The sequence below is a fragment of the Somniosus microcephalus genome, chromosome 24, assembly GCF_052327205.1.
Source record: "Somniosus microcephalus isolate GS21.2 chromosome 24, FLI_Smic_1.0, whole genome shotgun sequence".
Classification (NCBI taxonomy): domain Eukaryota; kingdom Metazoa; phylum Chordata; class Chondrichthyes; order Squaliformes; family Somniosidae; genus Somniosus; species Somniosus microcephalus.
The window spans coordinates 27,526,413-27,551,208 of NC_141010.1; the positions used below are offsets into that span (position 1 = coordinate 27,526,413).

The following is a 24,796-nucleotide window of genomic DNA, read 5'->3' on the forward strand; positions in this document are numbered from 1 at the left end:
TGTTTCAATGGCTTTCCTTGCTGTCTTACTCCATATGTATATTACTTATTTGGTTAAATAGTTCTGCTTGAATTCCCTATTAGTTCCTAGTTTTTAAATGATGTCCCCTAGTTTTTGAACGCTTTATTGTGTGTACAATTTGGTTGAATCAATTACCTAAATCTTCCTGGAAAGTGGGGATATTCGCTGATGACTGCACAGTGTTCAGCGCCATTTCCAACTCCTCAGATAATGAAGCAGTCCATGCCCGCATGCAACAAGACCGGGACGACATTTAGGCTTGGGCTGAAAAGTGGCAGGTAACATTCGCACCACACAAGTGCCAGGCAATGACTATCTCCAGCAAGTGAGCATCTAACCACCGCCCCTTGACATTCAATTGCATTACCATCGCCAAATCCCCCACCATCAATATCCTGGGGGTCACCATTGACCAGAAACTTAACTGGACCAGCCATATAAATACTGTGGCAAAAAGAGCAGGTCAGAGGCTGGGTATTCTGCAGCGAGTGTCTCACCTCCTGACTCCCCAAAGCCTTTCCACCATCTACAAGGCAAAATTCAGGAGTGTGATGGAATACTCTCCACTTGCCTGGATGAGTGCAGCTCCAACAACATTCAAGAAGCTCGACACAATCCAAGACAAAGCAGCCCGCTTGATTGGCACTCCATCCACCACCTTAAACATTCACTCCCTCCACCACCGGCGTACCGTGGCTGCAGTGTGTACCATCTACAAGATGCACTGCAGCAACTCACCAAGGCTTCATCGACAGCACCTCCCAAACCCGCAACCTCTACCACCTAGAAGGACAAGGGCAGCAGGTGCATGGGAACACCACCACCTCCTAAATTCCCCTCCAAGTCAAACACCATCCTGACTTGGAAGTATATCGCCGTTCCTTCATCGTCGCTGGGTCAAAATCCTAGAACTCCCTCCCTAACAGCACTGTGGGAATACCTACACCACACAGACTGCAGCAGTTCAAGAAGACGGCTCACCACTACCTTCTCAAGGGCAGTCAGGGATGGACAATAAATGCTGGCCTTACCAGCGACACCCACATCCCATGAACGAATATTTAAAAAAAATAACGGCGAGTTCACGATGCACACCGCTGTTAATGAACAATTCTTCCAGCAAGTTCAGGGGCTTAAGAGATACGGCGTGAGTTGTGAATCTCCAGAACTTGCTCCACCATTTGCCTCATGAAAACAGCATCTCACCTTTACCCTCCCCGTCATTTTTAAGAACTTGCTGGATTTGCATATTACAGGTAGACTATCCTTTATCCGAAAACCTCGGGACCAGCCGTGTTTCGGTTTTCGGAAAATTTCAGATTTCAGAAGGTATTTTATAAGACTGGGAAATTTGTCGGGGGTGGGGGTCGGCAGGGGGGTCGGGGGTCGGCGGGGGGTCGGGGTGGGGGTCGGCGGGGGTCGGGGTCGGCGGGGGGTCGGGGTGGGGGTCGGGGTGGGGGTCGGCGGGGGTCGGGGTCGGCGGGGGTCGGGGTCGTGCGCACGACTTACGCTGAACGAAAACACTTTCGGTTTTCAGAGGATTTCGGTTTTCGGAAGTGCGGATAAAGGATACACTATCCCTTATCCGAAAGGGTGGGGGGTCGGCGGGGGGTCGGGGGGTCGGGGGTCGGGGGGGGGAGAAAAGAATATCGGACAGGCCGCTGTATTGTTGGGTTCACTCTCCCGGTATACCTCCTTCACAACTGCCCGGCTCGGCCTGCAATCTCCTACCCAGGAGGGAACTCAGTGACCCTCTGCCCTGCTCAGCGTAAGTCGTGCGCCACTCTGGTCATGTCGTGCGCACGACTTACGCTGAACGAAAAAACCTTCGGTTTTTAGAGGGTTTCGGTTTTCGGAAGTTCAGATAAAGGATAGTCTACCTGTAGTTGCCCATTTAACTTGCCACAGAAAGTTAGGGCTCATAATTAACAGCATAAGTACCTTTTTAACGTTATGATAATTGTTAATGCAATGACAAACAATCTCTCCGGCCCAGAAAAGGAACAATTTAAACTGTTTAATCTCATTCCTGCATGTAATTAATTCTGCTTAGAGATTTAAAAGATGTCAAATTTTAAATTTTAATCTTGCTTTTCCTATCTGACACTTTTTTCACTCTTAATCCAATCTTTCTTTCCCTCTCTCCTTCGCTCCTCTGTTTCTTTCTCAATCCTTAAATCTCATTGGTTCAGGAGATACACTGTTGGTCCCTGTTGTTCACCAAGCTCCCAGATGCCCCACTGCCCTCTCCACAACGTTATCACCTCGTAGTTCCAGCAACTTACGGCGCAAATTGTATGCGAGCTGAAGGGTGCAGGAAAACGTCTAACGGCACACGCTGCGAAATTTGTCCCAATGTTTTAAAAGCCCTTTATAATTTTGAACATTTCTATTAGATTACCTCAAATGCTTCCATCCCCATTTGAAAATCTTTCAACCAGAAGAATAAGGATAAATCAAGGTATGTAGAACCACCCTCATTATTCTGTTGAAAGAAACTTTATTGAGGTGAGATTCTTTGGAATTAGGGATTACCTAAATCTCTGATCAGAGCTAAATCCCCTTATCCTGGGGTTCATCTTGCGGACTTGTTCCTGGACTTTCTCCAAGGCTAGCATATCCCATTTGCAGACTTTGTTCCACTCATTCACTTAATCTATCCATCTCCTTATTCTATTTATGCAATTTACCATTCACTATACCAACTGACTTAGTATCGTCAATAACCTGGATATACCCCTGGCCTCATATTGTCTCACCCACTCCCCCCACCACGATCCAAGCTGACCTACTTATCTGAGGGCGAGTGCCACACTATCAGCGGCCCAATTTTTCTCCAGTGTTTGATGGTGTGCTGTTGCGCTGCGCTGGCCCTATTACAATAAGGTCCGAGGCCCGATATCTCGGGAGCCTGGGACCTCGCCATTCTGGTGCAGGGTATTTACCCTTCATCCCCGTAAGCCCAAAACTGCCCCCGCCCGAATTTCTGGGCCTTGGTTTCAACACAGTGAGGATGGAGGAAGAGCTTGTCGGACAGAATATTAAACTTAGGAGGAATGAGAGAGGAAAGTTAGAGGAGCCTTGACCGTGATAGTATTGAATAAATAGACAGAGAGAGAGACAAGATAGGTTGCAATGGAAAGGGAGAAAATGGAGGATAAAGATGTGGGATGAATTATCTGTCAGATGGAAAGCCTTTACTTGCTTACCCAGAAATGTAAGTGGGATACTTCCCAGCACAGCAATGTTCCCATTATTCTCAGTGGGAGAAAGGAGTGACAGAACAAGTGATTACTAACGCAGTCAGGGACCCACTAGAATGTTTTTGGAATTCAACTTTCTTCACATGAATATTTTTGAATTCAAGTCAAAGTCCTAAAAATGAAATCGAATGTTTTTAGAACGGAAGCAGGTTGTAATTTGGAACCTAAATTCCAAATTGCAGAACAGGTAATATTATTACAGTCCAATGCACGCACTTCCATTGTTTCCATTGGGATACGAACACTGACCTGGTTCAAATGCCATTGGGGGTGGTGGTGGTGGAGGTGGAGGCACAGGTACAGTCACAGGCATCACCATGTAACCAGCTCCACAGCTGTTCCTGTTTCTACTCGTATCACTGCTTCCAAACAGCAATAAAAAGAAAAGCATAAACGAGAAGTAATTGGTGTTTTGTATAATGCATGAGTATATCCAATTGTATCTTTAAAAAATGTCCGCATTTCATTATTTTCTTTGCTTAACTTACCTAAGCATCTGAGGCCAATCTGTTGACGGAGAGTTAGTCACAGGGCTGCTATATGTATTTGGGACAACAGGAGGCTGAACAGGTCCTGGTACCTTAGTGCTTCTTCTGATAATTGTAAAAACAGAAAGTTTCTTTAATAGTGAGCATGAGTTATAACAGAGATTAAGAATGAAGTGGTGCAGTGGGCCAGAGACTGATCTTTCACCTCAGGAATCAAAGTTTAAATCCAGTCTACTGAGGACATGATAAATGTTCACTGTGTGCTGGTTAGATAGATCCTACGCGTTTGGGCAGATTCAAATCAGTTCCTAGTAGGCATGGGCTCACAACATCAAATTGGTGGCCTCACTCTGAGAGCCCAGAGAATGATTGGGAGTTAGAATGACACGCTAAGGTTTAGAGCCCTACTAAGGTTTAGGGCTGATACATCTTTTCTGAAGCACATTAGAGAGAGTTTTACTTTGTTTCTAACAGTGCACAACTTGACCGGGAGGGGTTCTTTGTGCTACCTGAAGTGAGAAAATTCCTAGTCCTTGTCACTCACTTTGGAGATCACACAACGTATAATGTTACGGATAAAGAATGAGATTTGTTAGTCAATAATAGTATTGCAACCTTGGGTCAAAAGAGGGATCTAGTCTTAAAAAAAACTTGTTCATAGAATCATGAAATAATACAGCACAGAAGGAGGCCATTCGGCCCATTGTGCCAGTGCTGGCTCTTTGAAGGAGCTATTCAATTAGCCCCTCTCCCCTGCTCTTTCCCCTGCAATTATTTTCCTTTTCAAGTATTTATCCAATCCCCTTTTGAAAGTTACTATTGAATCTGCTTCCATCACCCTTCCAGGCAATGCATTCCAGATCACAACAACTCGCTGCGTAAAAAAAATTCTCCTCATCTCCCCCCTGGTTCTTTTGCCAATTGTCTTAAATCTGTGTCCTCTAGTTTCAGCCTGCTCCCCCCCCCGCCAATGGAAACAGTTTCTCCTTATTTACTCTTATCAAAATCTCTCATCATTTTGAACACCTCCAGTAAATATCCCCTTAACCTACTCTGCTCTAAGGGAACAATCCCAGCTTCACCAGTCCCTCCAAATAACTGAAGTCCCTCATTCCTGGTATCATTCTGGTAAAACTCCTCTGCACCCTCTCCAAGGTTATTAGTGTAGCATGTTTGTCATATTTTTGTTTAGTATTTCCCCACAATTATTATTTAAGATATTATCCAAAACAATTTGGGCTGGCTTTTCCTCCACTGTAGTGCCCGAAATCAGAGAGTACAGCAGTGGAGGAGAGATAATGAGGCAGGTGATCTACTGCCAGATCCCTGCCTCTAAAACCAGCGTCTGAAATTTGCCTTCCTACCCCTATAGAGAATTTAGCCACCTGGCCCTTTAATGCCCTGCCACGTTTAAGTGATGGTAGGGGAAGAGCGAATGAAAACAGTTGATTTTCCCTGCCTTCCCACCGTGGTACCACCGACCCCAGGTTACGCCAGAGGAGAGTGGCGGTACATCCTGGGCCAACAGTAAGAAGTCTGCTGATGGCCCTGGTGGAGAAAGAGGGCCTCTCAATTCACAATTCACAATTCAAATCGCTTTATTGGCATGATAAGTTACATCTTATGTTGCCAAAGCATCAAAATACATTTATGGTTTACCACATAAACGCAGTTCTATTCATACAGTGTATAAACAGGTATACCCCTGAGTGTATAAATATACATTCGCATTGTTTATATATATTCTTTTCTTAGTTTACTGGTTGGCTCTCTGTTCATGGCAAGCTGTAACATAGCGTGCCGCCAGTGTTATACAGCCTCTCTCTCTCGTCTGCCTCCATACCTGCTTCAATGGCCACTGCAGCTCATTGTGTGCATATGCAGATCCCAAACATGATCTACTACTGCCCAATTAATAAGAGGATTCCATGAACTGGAGCTAAACATTGAGAAAGCAGGTCCTCCCTTTCCCACAGATTAACTCTCCCAAATGTTCTTCTCTAACTACTGGTAAGTAAGGTAGCCCATAAATTACACTTACCCTAAAGTTCCTTGTGATGGTATAGTTGGACTACTTGGTATCCTTGTGTGTCCATGCCTTCGTGATAGAGTTCCAAGCCTAGTCGGATGATTAGTAATTTCCTAAAAAGCAAAAATGAAAATACAATATGTAGCTCAGAGTAAGGATCTCCAGCTTACCAAATCTCTTCAAACATCTTTAATATATTAAAACTTTAAGGGGGTTAAAATGGTTCGCCCCCGAAAACAGGTGTGGGGATCGCGATGCGTGATTAACCCGTGCCCGTTGAGTGGAATGCAGGCAGCACGCCAACTTCGTGCCGCCTGCTAATTGTAATGATTTCTGTATGCAGCCAGCGCTACCCGCGCTGTTCATTGGCTGCACGCATCAGCAGGGGTGCCCAATATCGTTACTAATTTGCACTACTTAAAGCTAGCCTGCACTACTTAAAGCTAGCCTGCACTACTTAAAGATAGCCTGCACTACTTAAAGCTAGCCTGCACTACTTAAAGATAGCCTGCACTACTTAAAGCTAGCCTGCACCTCTTAAAGGGGAGTTGCATTGTGGCTGCAGCAGGTGCTGGGTGTCGTTCTGCAACTGAATCTGACCTGGGAAAGAGAGAAGAATGGCTGACCATGGGAGAGAGCAGACCCCAGGTTTTCAAACGCTGCACTGGAGGTCTTGGTGGAGGAAGTGGTAAGGAGGAGAGATGCCCTGTATCCTCAGGGGGCAGGAGGCCCTCCAGATACATGATGAGAAGGCATTGGGAACAGATAGCCATGGAGGTTAATGCTCAATGACCTCACACAAGTGGTCAAGGTCAGTGAATGCATTTTCAAATGCCGTAACCTACCAACTGCATCACTAGCCTCAGCCACTGCTCAATTCACCACACCCCCATCACTCACCTACCAACAATCTCTATCAATCAGGGCTCATACCTAACATTCATAGTTTCACCTCACCCTCACACACTTAGCACTGTTGCAAGCCTCACACCCACATCTCACAGCTTGCACACACTGCCAGCTATTCAACCATGACAGCCGCATCACCCAGAGTACATGACACTCATTGACACACTTCCCTCTCTCTTGCAGGAGAAGGTGGCGCACAACCAGGGGCAGCAGGAATTAACCGGAGTGGGAGAGGCGTGCCTGCATGTTTTAACCCCCATGGAGGAGACAATGCTGGCCATTATGGGAAGGGCCATTGCTGAGGCCGTGGCCACTGGCAGGGCTGAATTCATTGAAGATGACGGTATCCTCATACCTAATCCTGCTTCTCTCATCCCACTTCTCCCTCATCCCTAACTCTCTTCTGACTTACAAGCTGCAGGTGGTGTAAGCATGCACTTCTTACTTTCTTCTCTCCCTTCACCACAGCCCTTGTCCCTTTTTCATTTCAGAGACCCAAGAACTGCAACTTGCTCTGGGATTGGTGGAAGAGCAGGAAGACAGTGATGATGAAGACACACTGTCACTTGATTTCACACTCGCAGCCATCAGCTCAGATACTGACACTGCGCATAATTTAGAGGATAGCATAGAGGCGGGATCTGCACGTGGTGAGTCACTGGGCACAAGTGCACTGCAGCCAGGGCAGGAGGAAAGGGTAGCGCAGGTGCCAGCTCGCCAGAGGGCGAGGTCGCACACTAGTTCTGCAGCAGAGGACTCAGATGAAGACTTTGATGGGACAAGTTAAAGAAAAAAGTTGATGGGTTTACGCACCAAAATGCTTGGTGCATTGGGAAGCCTGCCAGAAAGTCTATGTTCAATGTCAAGGACCATGGAGGAGTCCGGCACCAACTTGGCACAGGTCTTTGCGCAGAGCTTGGAGCCCATCCTTTCCAGCATGGAACTGGTGGCCAACTCCATCAACACACTTGTGAAACCAACCATGATACAGCGTCTGATGGTCGATGTCTCAGCTTCCATTGTAGCACAAGTAGCAGCCACCCAACATCTGAGTGCTGCAGTGGAAGCTCAGACCGATGCCATCATGGCTCTGGATACCAGTGTTCAAAGGGGCTTCCGGGGTGTCACAGCAGTCCAGCAATCTGTTTTCCAACAGATTACTAGGATGGCTGAGGTGCTGCCCGGGAGAGTGGCAGTGACTCTGTGGAGCACGAACCTGCTGTCCTCTCTCAGGATGACAGCATTCGTCCTCCCACCACTGCCACTCCGCCAGTGCCCTTGCTGTTGCTTGTCAACCAGCCGGCCCAGACTACTGCCGCCCATGCCGAGATGGTGCAGTCTGAAGCCGGGCCTTCTAGGCCCAGAGCTGCTCGAGGTTGTCCTCCAAGGCCATCTGCAGTCTCCTCCACTGAAAGACAGCAGCCTTCCACCAGCCATGCAGCAGCACCTCATAGAAGCACTAGGACAGGCAGCGGCACACAGAAGACAGGCACTAAGGGAATGCACAAGGGTGATTTGTTTATTTTTGTATGCGATATGGCATGATTTAATTTATAAATTTGGATTGGAATGTGTATTTTGTGTTGGCTCTTGAATTAGTTGTTCACGTAGAGCCCGGGCAGAAATGGGCTGTCTAGATTGCAGCCTCCCTTTCTCCGCCCCCTCCTCTTCCGCCTCCTCCTCCTGCTCCTCCTCCTCAGCTTCTCATCTGATAGGTGGTGGCAAGGGTTGTCCCCTCATGATGGCAAGGTTGTGCAGCATGCAGCATACCAGGACCAATCTTGTGATCCACTCAGCCGAGTACCGCAGGGCTCCTCCAGAGCAGTCCAGGCAACAGAATCGTTGCTTCAGTACGCCAATGGTCTGCTCTATCAGATTTCTTGTGGCAGCATGGCTCTCATTGAATGTCTGCTCTGCACGTGTGCGTGGGTTGCAAACTGGAGTCATGAGCCATGTCATCAGCGGATAGCCCTTGTTGCCCAGTAGCCACCCTTTGGTTTGCCGTGGTGTTTGAAATTACAGCTGGCACAGAGCACTGCGCAGAATGAATGCATCATGACTGCTGCCAGGATATCAGGCATTGACCTTCATGGTGCGCTGCCTATGGTCACACACCAGCTGCACATTAAGGGAGTGGAATCCCTTTCAGTTCAGGTACATGGCAGAGTTGACATGAGGTGCACGCAAAGCAATGTGCGTGCAGTCAATGACACCCTGTACCATGGGGAAGCCTGCAATCCTTGCAAACCCTCGTGCTCGCTCCGTCTGTTTCTCTCCAGCAAGAGGGAATGAATTGAAGTTATCTCTCTTTGCACAGAGAGCCTCAGTGACCTCCCTTATGCAGCAGTGCACTGCAAACTGTGAGATGCTGCTAATATATCCAGATCCTGGAAGGAGCCAGATGCATAAAAATTCATAGCCACGGTCACCTTGACAGCCACTGGCAATGTGGTCCTTCCCCTGCTCTGAGGTTGGAGGCAGCCGTTGGCAGGTTTCAGTGATGACCTCTTTAGCAAAGCGCAGACATATCAAACGTTGGTCGTCGCTGACGTTCAGGTAGGAGAATTGCTCCTGAACACCCTGGGTGGATATGGCCTCCTGCTGAGAGCCCTTCTCCCCTCCTCCTCCTCCCTCTTCTAGCAGCTTGTCCTGCTCTACATGACCTCTGCTCATTCTCCCAGTCATGCTCAATTCCAAGTGGAAGGCCTACTAGTGCACCAATGTCTTGGAGTAACTGGTTTGTGCAGAAGCCTTGAAGTCAGCAAAAAAGTACTTCAGCATCTGCCACACCACTCCCTGTAGACTTTGAAAACTTTAACCAACTATAGAAAGCACTAAAACGTGTAGAATTGCAGCAACAGCCAGAAGAAATAAACCAGCAATTAACCTGTAAGTAGTTGATTATCCATTTAAATAGCACAGGTGGGGGGTCCTTCTTGCTGCTTAACATCATATTCAGCTATGCGAGGTTAAGAGAGGGCATAGGCTGGTGCGTGGAGATCCATAATGGGAGCGTGGCGTCAAATCAGCGTTGCACTCTGATTGACATCATGATCTGACTACTCTGCATGCTTGCGGCGGACATTAGGTGCGCATACATTAACCCCTTTACCAATTTGGCATCTGCCGCACTTCGCGTCATAAGTTTGCGCGTGCACCACAGACACCATTTTGGAACCTTAAAGGGCCTTTTAGCACCCAAAAAACAGGTACTACCAAGTTCAATTTTGCTCCCTTTGTCTCTGCACTTCCATTATAAATTCCTATGGCCAAACTTATAATGGATGCAGCCTCTGTAAGTTTGTCACGTGATATTTCCAACCAGCGTTGGTACAGTAGTGCCTCAATTTTGTGTCTCCCAGCTCCTCCGGTAGTACTGCAGAGAAACTCCTACAGTCCAACCAACTCTACTTCTCTGCTTCCCAAATTGATGTACATTTTGCTATTTACTATAAATACTTTTTTTACATCAAATTAATATTTAAAATAAGTACAGAATGTAAAATTTCAGGATGGCAACTGAATTACATCTGTGTGCCCTGGTCAATTATACCCAGCCCTCCAGCCTCATTTCACCCAATCTTGATTATCTGTGAGCAATGCCACGGGAGATGGATTACTTTTCACTTATTTATCTCGAATGTATGTTATTAGAAGTTTGGTCCTCTAAGTTCCACATAAATTACTTTCATTTATATAAAAACATCATTGTGGCTGAAGATGGGTTTATGGAGGTAACAATATTCTACAAGGTTCATATAAAACTTATTTTAAATGTTTACTGGACATTTGTTTTTGTCTGATTTAAGGCAGGCTTCACCCAGCTGAAGAACTGAGGTGCGCTTTAATTACTAAATCAGTGAAAATTTGAGGTCAAAGGGAGAAAAATTGGGTGGTGTCCCTTTTGGGGCGCAAACGTCGCCGGGGCGCTGATTTTAGCTCCCCAAAAATGTTAGTACCCCTTCGCCGGAAATTCATTAGCAGCGCCCCAAGCAGGAGATGGAGCGCTACTGGAAGCAACTGAAGATTGCGCGCTACGTGCAACAGCGCCACGCGCGTCAGCACATAGCGCTGCAGTATTGCAGACCTCTCTCCCCTGATGAAAGGGGAGGGGCCTAGCGCTGCGCGCACCGGGGCCCTGCTGGACCACCGGGGAGCGGGCTGCCGTGAATACAGCCCGGCACTCAAGAGGAGTGCCGGGCTGAGCGATCGTGGCTGGCACCCCGAGAGAAGAAGGGGGCAGGTGCTGGCAGTCGGCCAAAAAAAACCCCCGATACCTGCCCCTTTTACTAGCGCTGCCGCGGCTGCAAAAACGTCCCCTGACCCTGTCGGACATCTCGTCCGGCAATAGGTCGGGGGTGTAAGGGAAGTTTGCGGCCGAGGCGCAAGTGGGGCGCTGTGCACGGCGGTGACGTCATCACCAGCGGCACAGTGCCATGGGGTGCTACGGTTACCGCCGCCGCTAACATCCTGCTGAATTTCGCAGGAGGCGTTAGTGGTGCCGTGCCTGGGCGCTAGGGGATTTGCGCCCCCCTGGGAGCACTAACGAGAGGCACAAATCAACCCAATTTTTCCCCCAAAGACTTTCAACTGAGAAGGACGTTGCCGCAGCCTCTGATACTTGGAGGCGAGGTCACTTTCTAAGAGTAAAAAGGAGTAACTAATGTCCAGCGCTGTCCTACCTTAACTTGTAAGGTTATTTTCTGAATCATAGTGAATCAAACTCAGAAAATAATATGGCCAGGATCTCTGTAAGCATGGGATCAATTGCTTTTAGATTCCTAATACATAGGGCTGGATTTTCATTCAGCAGTCGGGAAGGAGGCGGGACTACAACTTTCGGGTTTCAATCCCGCCTCCATCGACGTCCGGCCAATCCACGCGATTTTCCCTTGATTGGCCTTGTTGAGCCCGCCCAGCGGGTCCCAGTGCGGGGCGGGTACCCGCCTCCTTTGAAACTTACATGGAGGCGGGTTTTGGGCGGGATGGTGTCAGGACCCCCGAATTCGGGATTTTAGCCCCCCGCACGCCTAAAAGCCCGCCTCACGGCACACTGAAAATCTAGGCCATACTATTTGGAGAAATGGGACGGATTGGTAAAATTTGAATTCAGTAGATGATTCGATCAGAAGAACCAGGTAAGAAGAAAGATTATGGTCTGGAGTTTCCTCGGCGCTTCTCCGCTCCACCATCGTAACTATGCCGTAAATGTGGCGTAAATCCCATGAACAGGGTTTCTAATGCACTCTCGATGAAGATACAGCGATGGAGCAGGAACAGATATGAGGAAATTCTAGGCCTATATATCATGTATGTTACTCATGCTTATGATTATCACTCAGATTCACTCAGAAACTGGCATTTTCACTGTCGCTGGGAGTTTTAACACAACATTTCAGTAGTCGGGCGGCATTTCTGCTATATCTGGAAGATGTAGGAAATTGCAGAATTTGAAGTTGCACTATGATAAATCACCTTCCCAAATTATCATTGCTGAACGAACTCAAAATGCCCATACAAATTAAAGCTGGTTTGAGGAAGGAGATCATGTTCTTGACAGACTTCATAGTTTGGTGGGGCCTTGCAGTTCCTGTATTTTCTGCTATTTAAGTTACAATTTACAGAAGAACTCTGTTCTGGGCTAACATATCAGGCATATCTTTGATTGATGTGCTAGCTATAACTATGCAGGCCTCACTAAGTACAGGCTGTGTAAAAGCACCAATAGATGTAGAGGGAGCAATTCTGCTGTTTACTACTTGCCTCAAAATCATAATCATATTCTTCATGTACATGTTTATGATTTTGCCACACACAGCAAAACAAAAAATGAGCTGAAGATGTTAAAAAATGTTTAATTTGCTCTATAAATGCTACATGGGGTTCTACCTCATTGACTATCTACTCCTATTTCAAAGTTGCTTCATTAAAATTATCTGATAATTCCATTTTTAAGCACTCAATTCCCACTTTGCTGTTATTTACATTGCTTGATTCAAGTTATTGGATAATACACATTTCTTTGTGTAAAAAATGATGTTGAATTATCAGGAGTAGACTGTGGTACCTGTCCTCTTTTTGTTTAAGGCTTTAATATATGTCATGTCAAAATCTGCTATAAATTTTATGGAGTGCAATAACCTACATAAAAAGAATTTCAGGCAGACGTTTATTTTTAAAGGATATTTATACTATCCTGAATTACTTTTCTTACCTTTACTCCATGACCAGTATCATCTAGGATTGTAAAAACAATGGGTTTCCTGGTGTACTTTTCCCGCTGACCAGGCTTTGCTGGAGGTATAATTTTGACAATCCTTGGTGTGGTTTTAGCAACAGTAAATGCTCCAATCTCTCGCCGAGCCACTTTCTCCTTGTGCATCTCCACTTTCTAAAGAAATTAAATAGAAAAAATAAGGAACAAAATAAATTATGCTTTATCTATGCTGGCGTGTGCGAACCATTCGATTTGAATGTTAAAGAGACACAGCTGTATAATTATACAGACAAAAGGTTCAAGGTTAAACTTAGCTGATCTCCGATGGAGCAAGATTTGGAGAAACAGAGGGGGAAATTCTTGCTCCAAATCTCTCTCCAGTGAAACTCTGATGGAAACCTAACATATATGGAAGTCAGATGAAAACCAATCCAACTTTCTGTTATGCCCTTTATGGTCAAAGAGCCTGCCCTCAAAACTTAACCTGAAATGTGATTACATGGGTGAGCTGTTGGAGGGTTGCTAGCATCTGTGGAACCTTAGTCCAGCCAGAGTCAGCACCTTCAGGAGCAGAGAAGAGAAAACTGGACAATGAAATGAATTCGAGTGGCAACAAGATACGTTAAAGATCCCATGGCACTATTTCGAAGAAGGGCAGAGAAGTTATCCCTGGTGTCCTGGTCAATATTTATCCCTCAACCAACATAACAAAAACAGATTATCTGGTCATTATCACATTGCTGTTTGTGGGACCTTGCTGTGCGCAAATTGGCTGCCGCGTTTCCTACATTACAACAGTGACTATGCTTCAAAAGTACTTCATTGCCTGTAAAGCGCTTTGGGGCGTCCTGAGGTCGTGAAAGGCGCTATCTAAATGAAAGTCTTTCTTTTTTTTTCTTTATAACCTAACTCAGCGGAGGTTGGGATCAAACTTGGAGTTTTTCTGGTTGGTACAGCTCAGGTACTCACTGGATAAACACTCTGAAGGACTGGAGGGGGAGGGGACCTGATACATTTTAACTGTTGAAATTGTAGTCAATTTTATCATTTAGGTCTCTGTTAAAATAGATAGCTATCCCAATCTTCACATGGTACAAGCATGCTAATATATGTCATACTTTTATATACAGTATAATTATTATTAATGGTTTTAAAAATGCAGCAGTTATGGAAACTAGAAGGCCTGATTTAAATTGAATATATGATCACCTGGGCTACAAAAATCTATAGTGGGCTACCAAATGTAACTTGTAGATAATCAAAACTATCGAGTAAACAAGTGGACTTCTATCCTAAAATACAGCTATAGATTCCACATTTTTGGATCATGAAAGCATGCATTTATTTGATTAAGACCCGTGTGAGGTGTTTGTAAGCATTGCTTTTCAATACAATCAATAAGATATATTTTCCGATCACATGTTCAATATAAATTGCAGCATTTTATTTACTGTGTTGCTCATAAGGCACTTTACGAGGGATCGCTTATAAGCTACCTATCACATGGACTGGCAATGAGCTGCGGATCTGTTTAAAAGAGGTTGTCATAGTAGCCAATGTTTGTCAAAGGGGTCGATCTTGACTTTGTGCGATCGTGTAAAATGGGTGAAGTCGGGAGAAATGTAAAATGGGCTGCCGACCCGCTATTGCCCATTTTACATTTTCGCACAAAGTCAAGATCTACCCCAAAGCAAAGTTCCCGCTATGGCGCAGTAATCTGCAAGGCCCCGCGCAGGCCGCTCACCGGCTTTTACTTTGTAAGTACCGCGCATGCGCAGAAATTTAAAGGGACCGCGCATTACAAGAAACAGGCCGCGCAGAAGAAAGCGCAGCTTAAAGGGAACATTGCCCCACAGTGTTTAAAATTTAGCTCCACACTTCTGATGCTGTGTCAGCATCATCATGTCATCTGTCAGCATCGCAATAATTCCATTAGGAAAGTCTTTAAAAAAAACAGTGGAAATGATTACAGTGTAAATTTATTTATTTAATTGTTCCAGTGAAAGATTGTAAAACAGCACATGGAACATTTCCACTTCATCATTAAGATCACCGTGAAACTGCTTCACAGGAATAAACCTGATACGATTCACGTCAAATTCTCTCAGAACAACACGTACCTAGATTTAGGACTATCCTGTTGTTCCTTTAATGATGGCTGTGCATGAGTAGATGAGTTGAGCTCACACAAGTAGATTTATTTTTTACTGTTAGAAATTGTGCTGGCTCAGCAAGTATTTCACTTGTTCAGCTCTTTATGACCACAATCACTGTATAAAACATGAATGTCAATGTCAGTGGTAAATAATTGTACAAACTACAAGACTGTAATGTAAATGAGCAACTGTACTGAAGAGACAGTCTTCCTATCAGAAACAATGGCCCGTGTTTTCCGATGCCTACGGGTGTGCACAAGCTGTGTACACACCCGCAGGGACATCGGAAATGCCAGTTTCAGGCATGCGAAGCGCACACGCTGAAAACCAGCATTTCCGATCTGTCAAGAATGCTCTTGACAGATCGGACGCCTGCCCTGGAGAAGGGCCTCTGCGGGTGGAGAGTTCCGCCTTCTGCAGAACCTCCGCCTGCTGAAAACCCTTAGAAATCTTACGCCTGGTAAAAACAGGCGTAAGACCTGCTTGTACCAGAATAAGAGTTTTAAAATGTTTTTTTTAATTTTCACTCATTTATAATTTTTAAATACTTTTAAGAAAGGTAAGTTTATTTTTAGCCCTGTAAAAAACTTTAATTATTTTTTTCAAAAAATTAAATTTTTGTTTAAAATATTTAATTTAATGTAATTTTAACTCATTTTAAAAACGAGATGGTTCTTTTTTAATTTATTTAATGTTTTAGTGTCTTTTTGGAGTGATCTCCATTCATACTTCTGACAGGTCTATCTGTCAGAAGTATGAAGGGGGATTCCCTTCTTTCATTGGTTCCCCATGGCCCATGTGATCTCAGGGACGCTTGCAAACTGCCTGTGCCCCTGGGATATGTGGGCCCTACGCATTTCGACTGTGGAGAGGCCCAGCATCATAAGTGTCCGGACCTCAGGAGCCCTCAGGTAAGGACGTAGATTTTTTTCTGATAGGAGGCATCCGCACGCAAGAAGCTCCCTATCGGAAATTACAGGCAATTATAATATTTTGTTTTTTCAGCCAATCACTTTTGATTTTTTTTTTATTAATTTGTTCCAACAAAGACATCACCAGAAGAAGTGAGTTGAAGGAGATCCGAAGCCTGACCATATGAGGAAGCCAAACTGACATACACGGTTGCCATGATGCAATTGCTGAAGCATGCTGGGTAAACATAGAAACATAGAAGATAGGAGTAGGAGTAGGCCATTCGGCCCCTCAAGCCTGCTCCGCCATTTAATGAGATCATGGCTGATCATCCAAATTCAGTACCCTGTCCCTGCTTTCTCCCCATATCCCTTGGTCCCTTTAGCCTTAAGAAATATATCTAACTCCTTCTTGAATATATTTAATGAATTGGCCTCAACTGCCTTCTGTGGCAGAGAATGCCACAGGTTCACCACTCTCTGGGTGAAGAAATAACTGGCTGTGTTAACACTTCACACCCCTGACCTTATATACTCCTCTAAGCCACCGTCCCCAGGAGGATACCATTGCTACCAGTCTCTGCAATAAAAAAAAATGACAAAAATATACCGATAGTGAATCTTTCATTTAAGAATATCACCCTTGTATGTACTGTATTAATAGCTCCAATTTATTTAAATTTATTGCAATACATTAGTGTCACAGTCCTGTATACCACATAGCATGTTACATTATATGTAAAGGAAATAGTTGATCTCGATAAGGTGAGGTTTCTCATGTTTTCTTGTGTGAAAGAAATTTAAACAGCAGATAGGATAAAAGTTTACATCCCACTCTCAGTCACAGAAGAGCTATTGTCATTTTAGAATGATCTATACTCCATTTACCCCACAGCAATGCTGCCTGCGGAGCCAACTCCAGCAGCACTGTTGTAAATAAGGCTGCATTTTTGCTTCTGGAGATGGCAAGACCAACCTGACCAAATGACACAATGACCAGAGCATCACCGGAGCACTACTGTAAACAGCCATCGTTTATTCTGGCCATGGGCTTAACCTTGTGCACAGGCTACCAGTAGGTCTCTCTCCTTTTTGGCCTGCATGGACCTTCTCAGTCATGAGAAACAGGAAATAAAGCCAAGAATTGCAACTTTACAACACCCACCCACACACACACCCACACACACAAGTTTTTTTTGCTGCTGATGCTGTGAATTCACCCTCCAATGTAAATGGAGCAGATTCCACAGCGCTGGATGCCCTGCACATTGCAGAACCATTTCTAGTTGCAGTTCCTGTAATGTAATCGTGATATTGTCGAGTTTCTCTAAAAAATACTTTAAATGCTAGAAACCTGAACTAAAAAGAGAAACTGCTGGAAATATTCAGCATCTAAAAGAGGAAATACAAATTAAAGTTTCTACACCCAAAACATTAACCTTTTCTCATCCAGTCGCTGATGGGCTCGCTGCGTGTTTCCAGCATTTTATGCTTTTATAAAATACAACAGTGACATTATTTACACATTGCTCCAAAAGCACACTAGTGGCAGGTATTTGCAAGCGTTTTTTCATTAACCTACAAAAAGACTTCAGATGGAGATTAACTGTTATTTATAAGCTTTTCTCTTGCATATAAATGGGATTTTTTTTTCCCCGAGCGAGTTGTGTGTAAGGAGAACAAGCAGCGTAGAGATAAACAGTGGAAATCAGGGTGTTTCACATTTCTCAAACTGGCACATAAGTGGATTTTCACTCTGCATTCACAGCAGCCAGAGCCAGTGTCACAATAACAGCTTTTCACTGAAGACATTGAGCTGGGAAAGAGATGAAATCCTTTGTCCTAACTAAGCTATGTGTACTTGGAAAGAACCATGAGGGTGGTGTGCACAAGCTGTTACACTCTAACAGTGATTCTTGTGCCAGGAACTTTATTAACATCAATCCCCTTTGTGATGCTCATGAATGAGTTCTGGCTCTTTTGCTTAATTACAGCAGGGTACTCTGTTAACTGTTCGAGGGCTACTGCAGGAATCTTGCACTGAATTGTTTTTTTGTCTTTCAAAGCAGGGCACAATACCCACTGTCACTGAAAATGAGTTTAGTTAATCATAAAGCAAAATACTGCGGATGCTGGAAATCTGAAATAAAAACAAAAAATGCTGGAAATACTCAGTGACACGAATCTTGTCATTCATGTGGAAATGACTTATGAAATGATACTGGGTGGCCTGCTGGTGGCGCTGTCCAGGGAGAGTATAAATACTCGGGCATGGGCCCAGCTTGCTCGGGACATTCTTTAACAGGAACTAGTGAAGGACACAACTAGATCTCCATGTTGAAAAACAGTTGATTAAAGCCTTGTTTAATACTTAGACCAAGTGCCTAGTAGTTTTCTTACGTCGCTCAGCAGGTCAGGCAGCATCTGTGGAGAGAGAAACAGAGTTAACGTTTCAGGTCGATGAACGAAGGGTCATCATCCTGAAACGTTATCTCTGTTTCTCTCTCCACAGATGCTGCCTGACCTGCTGAGTATTTCCAGCATTTTCTCTTTTCATTTTAGTTAATCATATTTCTCTCCACTATTCTTTTGGTCTAAAGTACATTTTCACGACAGAGGGGGACTACCAACTAAATGAAAATGTTATCTTACTAAGTTTTCATGAATTGGGATTTCTGAAATGTAAAAAACACTATAAAAGGTGATAACTTTTCAGGTTGCCCATTATTGAAATAGTTGTCATATCCCAGATAGTGTCAAAAGGTAGGCAACAGCAACAGCTTGTATTTATATAGTGAAAACATCCCAAGGAACTGCACATAGGTGGAAACAAATGACAAGTAAGGAGATGGATGGGAGAGTTAGGAGGTGAATGGAAATCAGGACAGATGTATAATGGGCGGCCGATTCGATATCGCCCAGTTTACACTATCACCCAAAGTTAAAATTGCTCCCGCTGAGTTTAGAGGTACTGAAATCATGGTTAAGGGATCTGACAACAGTGAGAGTGAGATAGAAGAAGAAAGAGGTAGGAACAGAGACAGGTGATGCAAAAATAGAAGAAGCCTTGGTAATAAATAGGATATGGGGTCTGAAGCTCGGCAGTGGGTCAAAAACCAAGGACACGCAGCAGCTAGTACAGCATAAACAAGCAGCTAGGGAAGGGGAAGGGAGTCAGTGGCAAGGTTACAGAGGTTTTGGCAAGCACGGAATAAGATGGATTCAGATCTTCCTGATGTTCAATTGAAGACAATTCTGGCTTCCATGACTTGCTGTTGGGCAGGGAGTCTGAAATCACAGAGGTGGCCGTGGAGTCAGGGGAAGTAGTGGAGAGGTAGAGCTAGCTGTTCTCAGCGTATATTTGAAACCAGCTCCATACCTTCTGATGATGTCACTGAGGGGTAATGTATAAATGAGGAAAAGAAGGGGGCCAAGAATGGAGTCTGGGGTTCACTAGAAGTGACTGTGTGGGGGCAGGAGGAGAAGCCATTGCTGGAAATGTGCTGGCTGCAATGGGACAGCTGGGAATGGAATCACATGAGGGCAGTTCCACAGAGGTAGATAAATAAGGAGTGGTGGGGAAGGAGGATGGTATGATCTGCCCTGCCAAAAATGCAAATAGATCAAATGGATCAGGACAAAGAGCATGGCATGGTCAAAGTCGCAGAGTACATGGCTGGTGACTCCGGCCAGGGCAATCTTGATGCAATTGGAAGGCTGGAACCTGGATGGAATGGATTTGAACAGGGTGTTGTGAGAGAGGTGAGCCCAGAGCTGGGAGGTGACGACACATTCTAGGATCTTCTAGAGGAAGAGGAGGTGAGAAATGGGGATGTAATTGGAAGGATGAGGAACCGAGAGTGAGCTTTGTTAGGTGGAGGTGATGACAGCAGCTTTGAAGGGGAAGAACATGATAATCTGGGGGAGGAGGATTTTAACCTTACCCACCCAGCAGAAACTGGGCAGGTGGGCAGTTAAAATGCCCTAGATTGCGGACCTGCTGGAAAGCTGCCCAGATACCACTATTCATGATTTTAATGGATGCTTCTGGACAGGCAGCTAAGCTGCCCGCCAAAGTGGGCAAGGTCCTAATTCACTGCGATTTTAAATTCAAATTGAGCGGGGAAGCCGCGATGGCTCTGACACCCAGTGAAGGCCAGCGTGAAGATGATCATGAATCCGAAAAGGCCCTCCAGGTAAGTTTTTTTACTTTCCTATTTGTGGCCATTATGAGCAGGGGACCTCCTTGCCCACACTTACCTGCGTGCTGGTGGGCGACGATTTTCTAGAGACCAGCAGCTGCTTCAGCCCCATCCCGCCCGTTTGGGTGGCAAGAGGACTGGCGGCATGTTAATGAGGCCCAGTGGTTAAAATCGCGGCTTCATCTTGCCATGGGTGGGCAGGAAAGTAACTGAAACCAGCAATTTCCTGCCTGCAGTTAAAATTCTCTTGATCTATTTTGGAGGGAAAGCTGTGCACACAGAAACTCTCTCACTCTCAAAGAAGCTACATCATCATATTTCTGGTGAAACCTTAACCCTACAACTCCACCCCCCATACATCTGCCCTGTTGATGCTTGTGCTCCCTCCTTACCTGTGTCAGTACAAAGGGTTTAATGCTAAATATAATGGCCCAAAATTTGTGATCAGAGGCTTCCCGTGGGCAGACGTCTCCGACCTTTAAAATATCTACGCATTTACCTGGTGGCCCGGGAGGTGCGGAGACTTGCGATCCTGGGCCTCTCTGGGTACACGTGGGTAGAGGCCCACGTATCCCGGGCCATATGTGGTTCGCTAGCACCCCTGGGATCACGTAGGCCAGCCCAACCAATAAATGAAGGGAATCCCCATTCATACTTATGAGAGTTACATCCGTACGGAATCCCCATAAGTACGAATGGAGATCACTTAAAAAATACATGAACACATGAAATACATTTTTTTTTAATCACATATTTAAAATTAATTAAAATGTCTCTTAAGTATTTAAAACAATAATTTAATTTTGGGGGGGAAAAATTATGGGCTAAAAATTGAGTAGCGCCTCATTTGGGGTGCTAACGTCGCCGGGTTTAGCGCCCCGGAAAAATTAGCTCCCTCGCGTCAGAACTTCAGTGGTTGTGCCCCAAGAGGGAAGCGGGGTGCTACTGGAAGCGCCCCGCAAATCTCTTAGGATGCTGCAAGTCAATATCGTGCTGCTACGTGCCACGGTATTGCAGGCCTTCCTCCCCTTCTTAAAGGGGAGGGGCCTTGCGCAGTGCGATCCGGGGCCCAGCTGGGCCACCGGGGATCGGGAGTGCCGGCAAAAGAGCCCGGCACTCAAGAGAAGTACCGGGCTCTTGGAGCGCAGCTGGCACTCCGCAGGGGAGTGGGGGGCATTTAGGAGGCTGGGGACGGCAGCGTAGGCAGGTGCAGGCAGGTGGCCAGCAACAAAAATGGCCGCCCCGCACCTCGCCTTTAAATTGCGCCTCCCCAGCTGCAGGTAGGCCCCCCTGACCCCATCGGACATAGTGTCCGGCGGTAAGTCAGGGGACGCTCCCGAAGATCGCGGCCGAGGCGCAAGCAGGGCGCTGTGCACGGCAATGGAGACATTGCTGGCGGCGCTTCACCGGTGGTGCAGCACCGCGGGGCGCTAACGGTTACCACCGCCGCTAACCTCCCGCTGAATTTCGCGGGAGGCGTTGGCGGCGCCGCGCCCGAGCACTAGTTGCTTTGCGCCCTGTTAGCTTAGGGCGCTAACGGGAGGCACAAAGCAACCGAAGTTTTCCCCCTTAATTTTTGGAACAAAAAATTGTTTTAACGGGGCTAAAAATAAACTTACCTCATTGGACAGCGTTTTTAATGTATAAATGAGTGATAACATTTTATTTTTATGTTTTTTAAAACTCTTATGCTGGTAAAAGCAGGCCATACCAAGCGTAAGAATTTCACAGGCATTCAGCGGATGGAAGTTGGGCAAATAGCGCAACTCTCCACCCGCAGAGGCCCTTCTCCCGGGGATGTGGGGGATCTGTCAAGAAGATTCTTGACAGGTCACAAGTTCCGGGTTTTAGCGCATGCGCTTCGCAATCCTAAACCCAGAACTTGTGCGGCCCCTACGGGCGCGTGCGCACCTTCTACACACCCGGAGGGGTCACAAAATACGGCCCATTTGTTTCATATATACATCCAATGACAGTGTCTAAATTGGTTGTAGCAGTTCACGGCTTTGCGATTTCACACACTAGAGCTTAACAATTAGGGTTGGCAATATTAGCAGACAAATGCTTAATATGTTTGCATGGTATTCCTATATCTACTATTTTAAAATAAATGGTTTATCTCTCATTAAAATAAAGGATAAACCAATGTCATAAGAAATGTGTTAAGGAATTGTCTGTTAATATTGCAAAAAATAATTTCTAGGTTTAGATTTCTTTAATATTACATTTTTAACACTAAAATATCGCTACCTTATTTTGTACAGATTTCTATTTTATACACTTTTCAGTTACAACTACTGATTTCTAAATATTTAAAATGAACAGCCATTTAAATACTTTTTCTTCTCTCATAATATTAAGTGTTCAGTTTGGTAGTTCATTATCAGTCGCCTCTCTCATCCTCTGCTCGCGTTCAAAGTTAGAGTTCAAATTCCGTTTAAAACAATGACTCGGATTTTGCGGTCAGTGGCGAAGGAACGGTGCTAGACATACATCACACTTGCCCACAGACATGCTATGGGCTTTTGCACTGGAACTTGTGGTGTTAGACATCCAAAACAGCGCGGCGCCTTCTTATAGACATCCAAAACAGCGCGGCGCCTTCTTATAGACACCCAAAACAGCGCGGCGCCTTCTTATAGACATCCAAAGCAGCGCGGCGCCTTCTTATAGACATCCAAAGCAGCGCGGCGCCTTCTTAACATAAACAATGGGGCCTGTGTGAACAGGGCAAGTAATTGTGCATCTCCTTAACCAATCAGATTGAAGAATCCTTACTGAGTAACGCACGCTGGGATTTTCCTTGCCTCGGCGGGTCCAGGGTGGGCGATGCCGGTGGTGGCTCGCGGCCCCATTGCTGGCTCCATCCCGCTGCCTAAAATGAATTTACGTTGGTAGGGCTGTTAAGCCCGTTCAGCGCATTTCCTGGCCCAATCAGAGGAAGCGGGTCTGGTGACGTCATTCATGACGCGTCATCAGCTGGTTTCCTTAAAGGGACCATGGCCAACTTTCTTTTGACATTTGTGCTGTCAGTGTTCTACAGCAATGAAGTGCTACAATCACTGCACAGAGGTGCAGGGTTGCACCCAGGTTCTCCCATGACTCCCTCCATATGCTTGTGGAAGTAGTTAGAGCATGCAGGGAGGTCCTCTTCCCTTCCCATGGGCGGAAGAGACCTCCCCAGGAGACCAACGCAGCCTGGTTGCACATTGCAGAGGAGGTCACAAGCAGGGATGTGGTCGGGAGGACCTGAGTGCAGTGGCACAAATGTTTCAATGATCTCAGTAGATCACGAAACGTTAGTACAAAGCCACACTCAACCTCATCCTGCTGTGTCACTCATCACATCCCCATCACTCTGCCTTCTCTACCCTACTCCTGTACATCTTTACTCACACCAACTTACCTTGCACCTCCACCCATCTCTCTCTATCTATATTATCACATCCCCATCTCACTAGCCACCCCTCAAACTCACCCTCATCCTAGTGCAATCATACCAATTATCAACACACAAGGGTAGGTACTTGTGAGTTTTATCCAATGTTTATGTTAAGTTTTATTTAATGCACTGTCAAATATTGAAATCTATATTTTCAACACTTTCAGGTCTTGGATGGATTTGTGTGCACCTTTGAAAGTGGTTTAGTGAGTTGCAGTGAATGGTAAGACATAACGGTACCCCCCGCAATGGTGATGAGTGTGGAAGGAATGGCTTGGGCATTGTAGGAATGCTTTATGGTGTTGCTGTGGGGTGGTGCCAACCTGGCACATCATGTGGCAGCCAGGGTGTACAGTGTAAAGTGAAGTAAATCTGGCCATGATGAGGCCATTCCTGGCCTCCCAGGCAGCAATGTGCTTGGGTGCTGATGCCCTGTGTCCTGTGCAGCATCAGGTGATTACGGAGAAGGTTGGTGTTGTTGTTGGTACTGCTGCTGTGCCTGGTGCTACTGGTGTTGGGGCTCATTGTGGTCCGATTCTGAGGACCAAGGTGAGACAGTATAAATGGCACCCATGTTAATGGAATAGATGGCAGGCGAAGTACAGAAGCGATCTGTCAATGGTGATTGAGGTAATGAGGTGAGACTGGATGGAGACTTGTGGATAGACTTGCAGCACGGTGAATCTATTGTGGAAATGAATTGAGGAGCAGCTTGTGGCTGAGAAAAGTGATCATCTGTCAGGTGGGACTTTTACTGTATATTTGAAGCTGTCAAGGAATCAGCTGGAATAATGGCCACTGAACTCCCGCCTCAGGTTGACAGACGTGGTCACTGAACAGCGTGGTTCCCGTGACCATGAAGTTAAAGTTAAAAAGTAAGGTAAAATAGCCTGTTAAGGGTCTGGTAAGTACATTATAATGAGTTTAATTGGGTCACCCACCGCTGCCTGTCAGGTCTGCTCAGTGCCGACAGACCTGATATTTGTGAAAGGTGCATTGTGGCGGGTTGACAGCAGGTTCCTGACCCACTGTCAAAAAAAACCACTTTCCCACCCGACCCACCATCAATCCTGCCCGCTGACAACCTGGAAAATTCCGGCCACAGAGTCTGAACGAGGAAATGTAAGTTAGAATAGTTAATTCAATGCCAAATCATGT

General features: G+C 45.6%; 2 protein-coding genes across 10 annotated transcripts in view; one reads left to right on the plus strand and one right to left on the minus strand.

The window, feature by feature from the left end:
• Window positions 1–24,796, minus strand: part of LOC147101146 (abl interactor 1-like) — a 65,157-nt gene that overhangs the window by 23,967 nt on the left and 16,394 nt on the right. For 2 of the 3 annotated variants that reach the window (XR_015073452.1, XM_085966362.1), the window contains exons 3-6: window positions 12,925–13,101; window positions 5,814–5,914; window positions 3,773–3,877; window positions 3,534–3,646 (exon numbers count right to left, since the gene is read on the minus strand). Coding sequence is in view for 2 of the 3 variants with exons in the window: in XM_085966362.1 (XP_085822488.1) it covers window positions 3,534–3,646; window positions 3,773–3,877; window positions 5,814–5,914; window positions 12,925–13,101 (496 nt within the window). In the remaining variant the exon portion in view is untranslated. The remainder of the gene's footprint in view (window positions 1–3,533; window positions 3,647–3,772; window positions 3,878–5,813; window positions 5,915–12,924; window positions 13,102–24,796) is intronic. The other variant, XM_085966363.1, reaches the window with a different exon arrangement.
• The window catches only part of LOC147101147 (acyl-CoA-binding domain-containing protein 4-like), a 274,772-nt gene continuing 265,870 nt past the window's right edge, over window positions 15,895–24,796 (plus strand). For 6 of the 7 annotated variants that reach the window (XM_085966359.1, XM_085966353.1, XM_085966360.1 and 3 more), the window contains exon 1: window positions 15,895–15,994. The gene's annotated coding sequence lies outside the window, so the exon portion shown is untranslated. The remainder of the gene's footprint in view (window positions 15,995–24,796) is intronic. The other variant, XM_085966356.1, reaches the window with a different exon arrangement.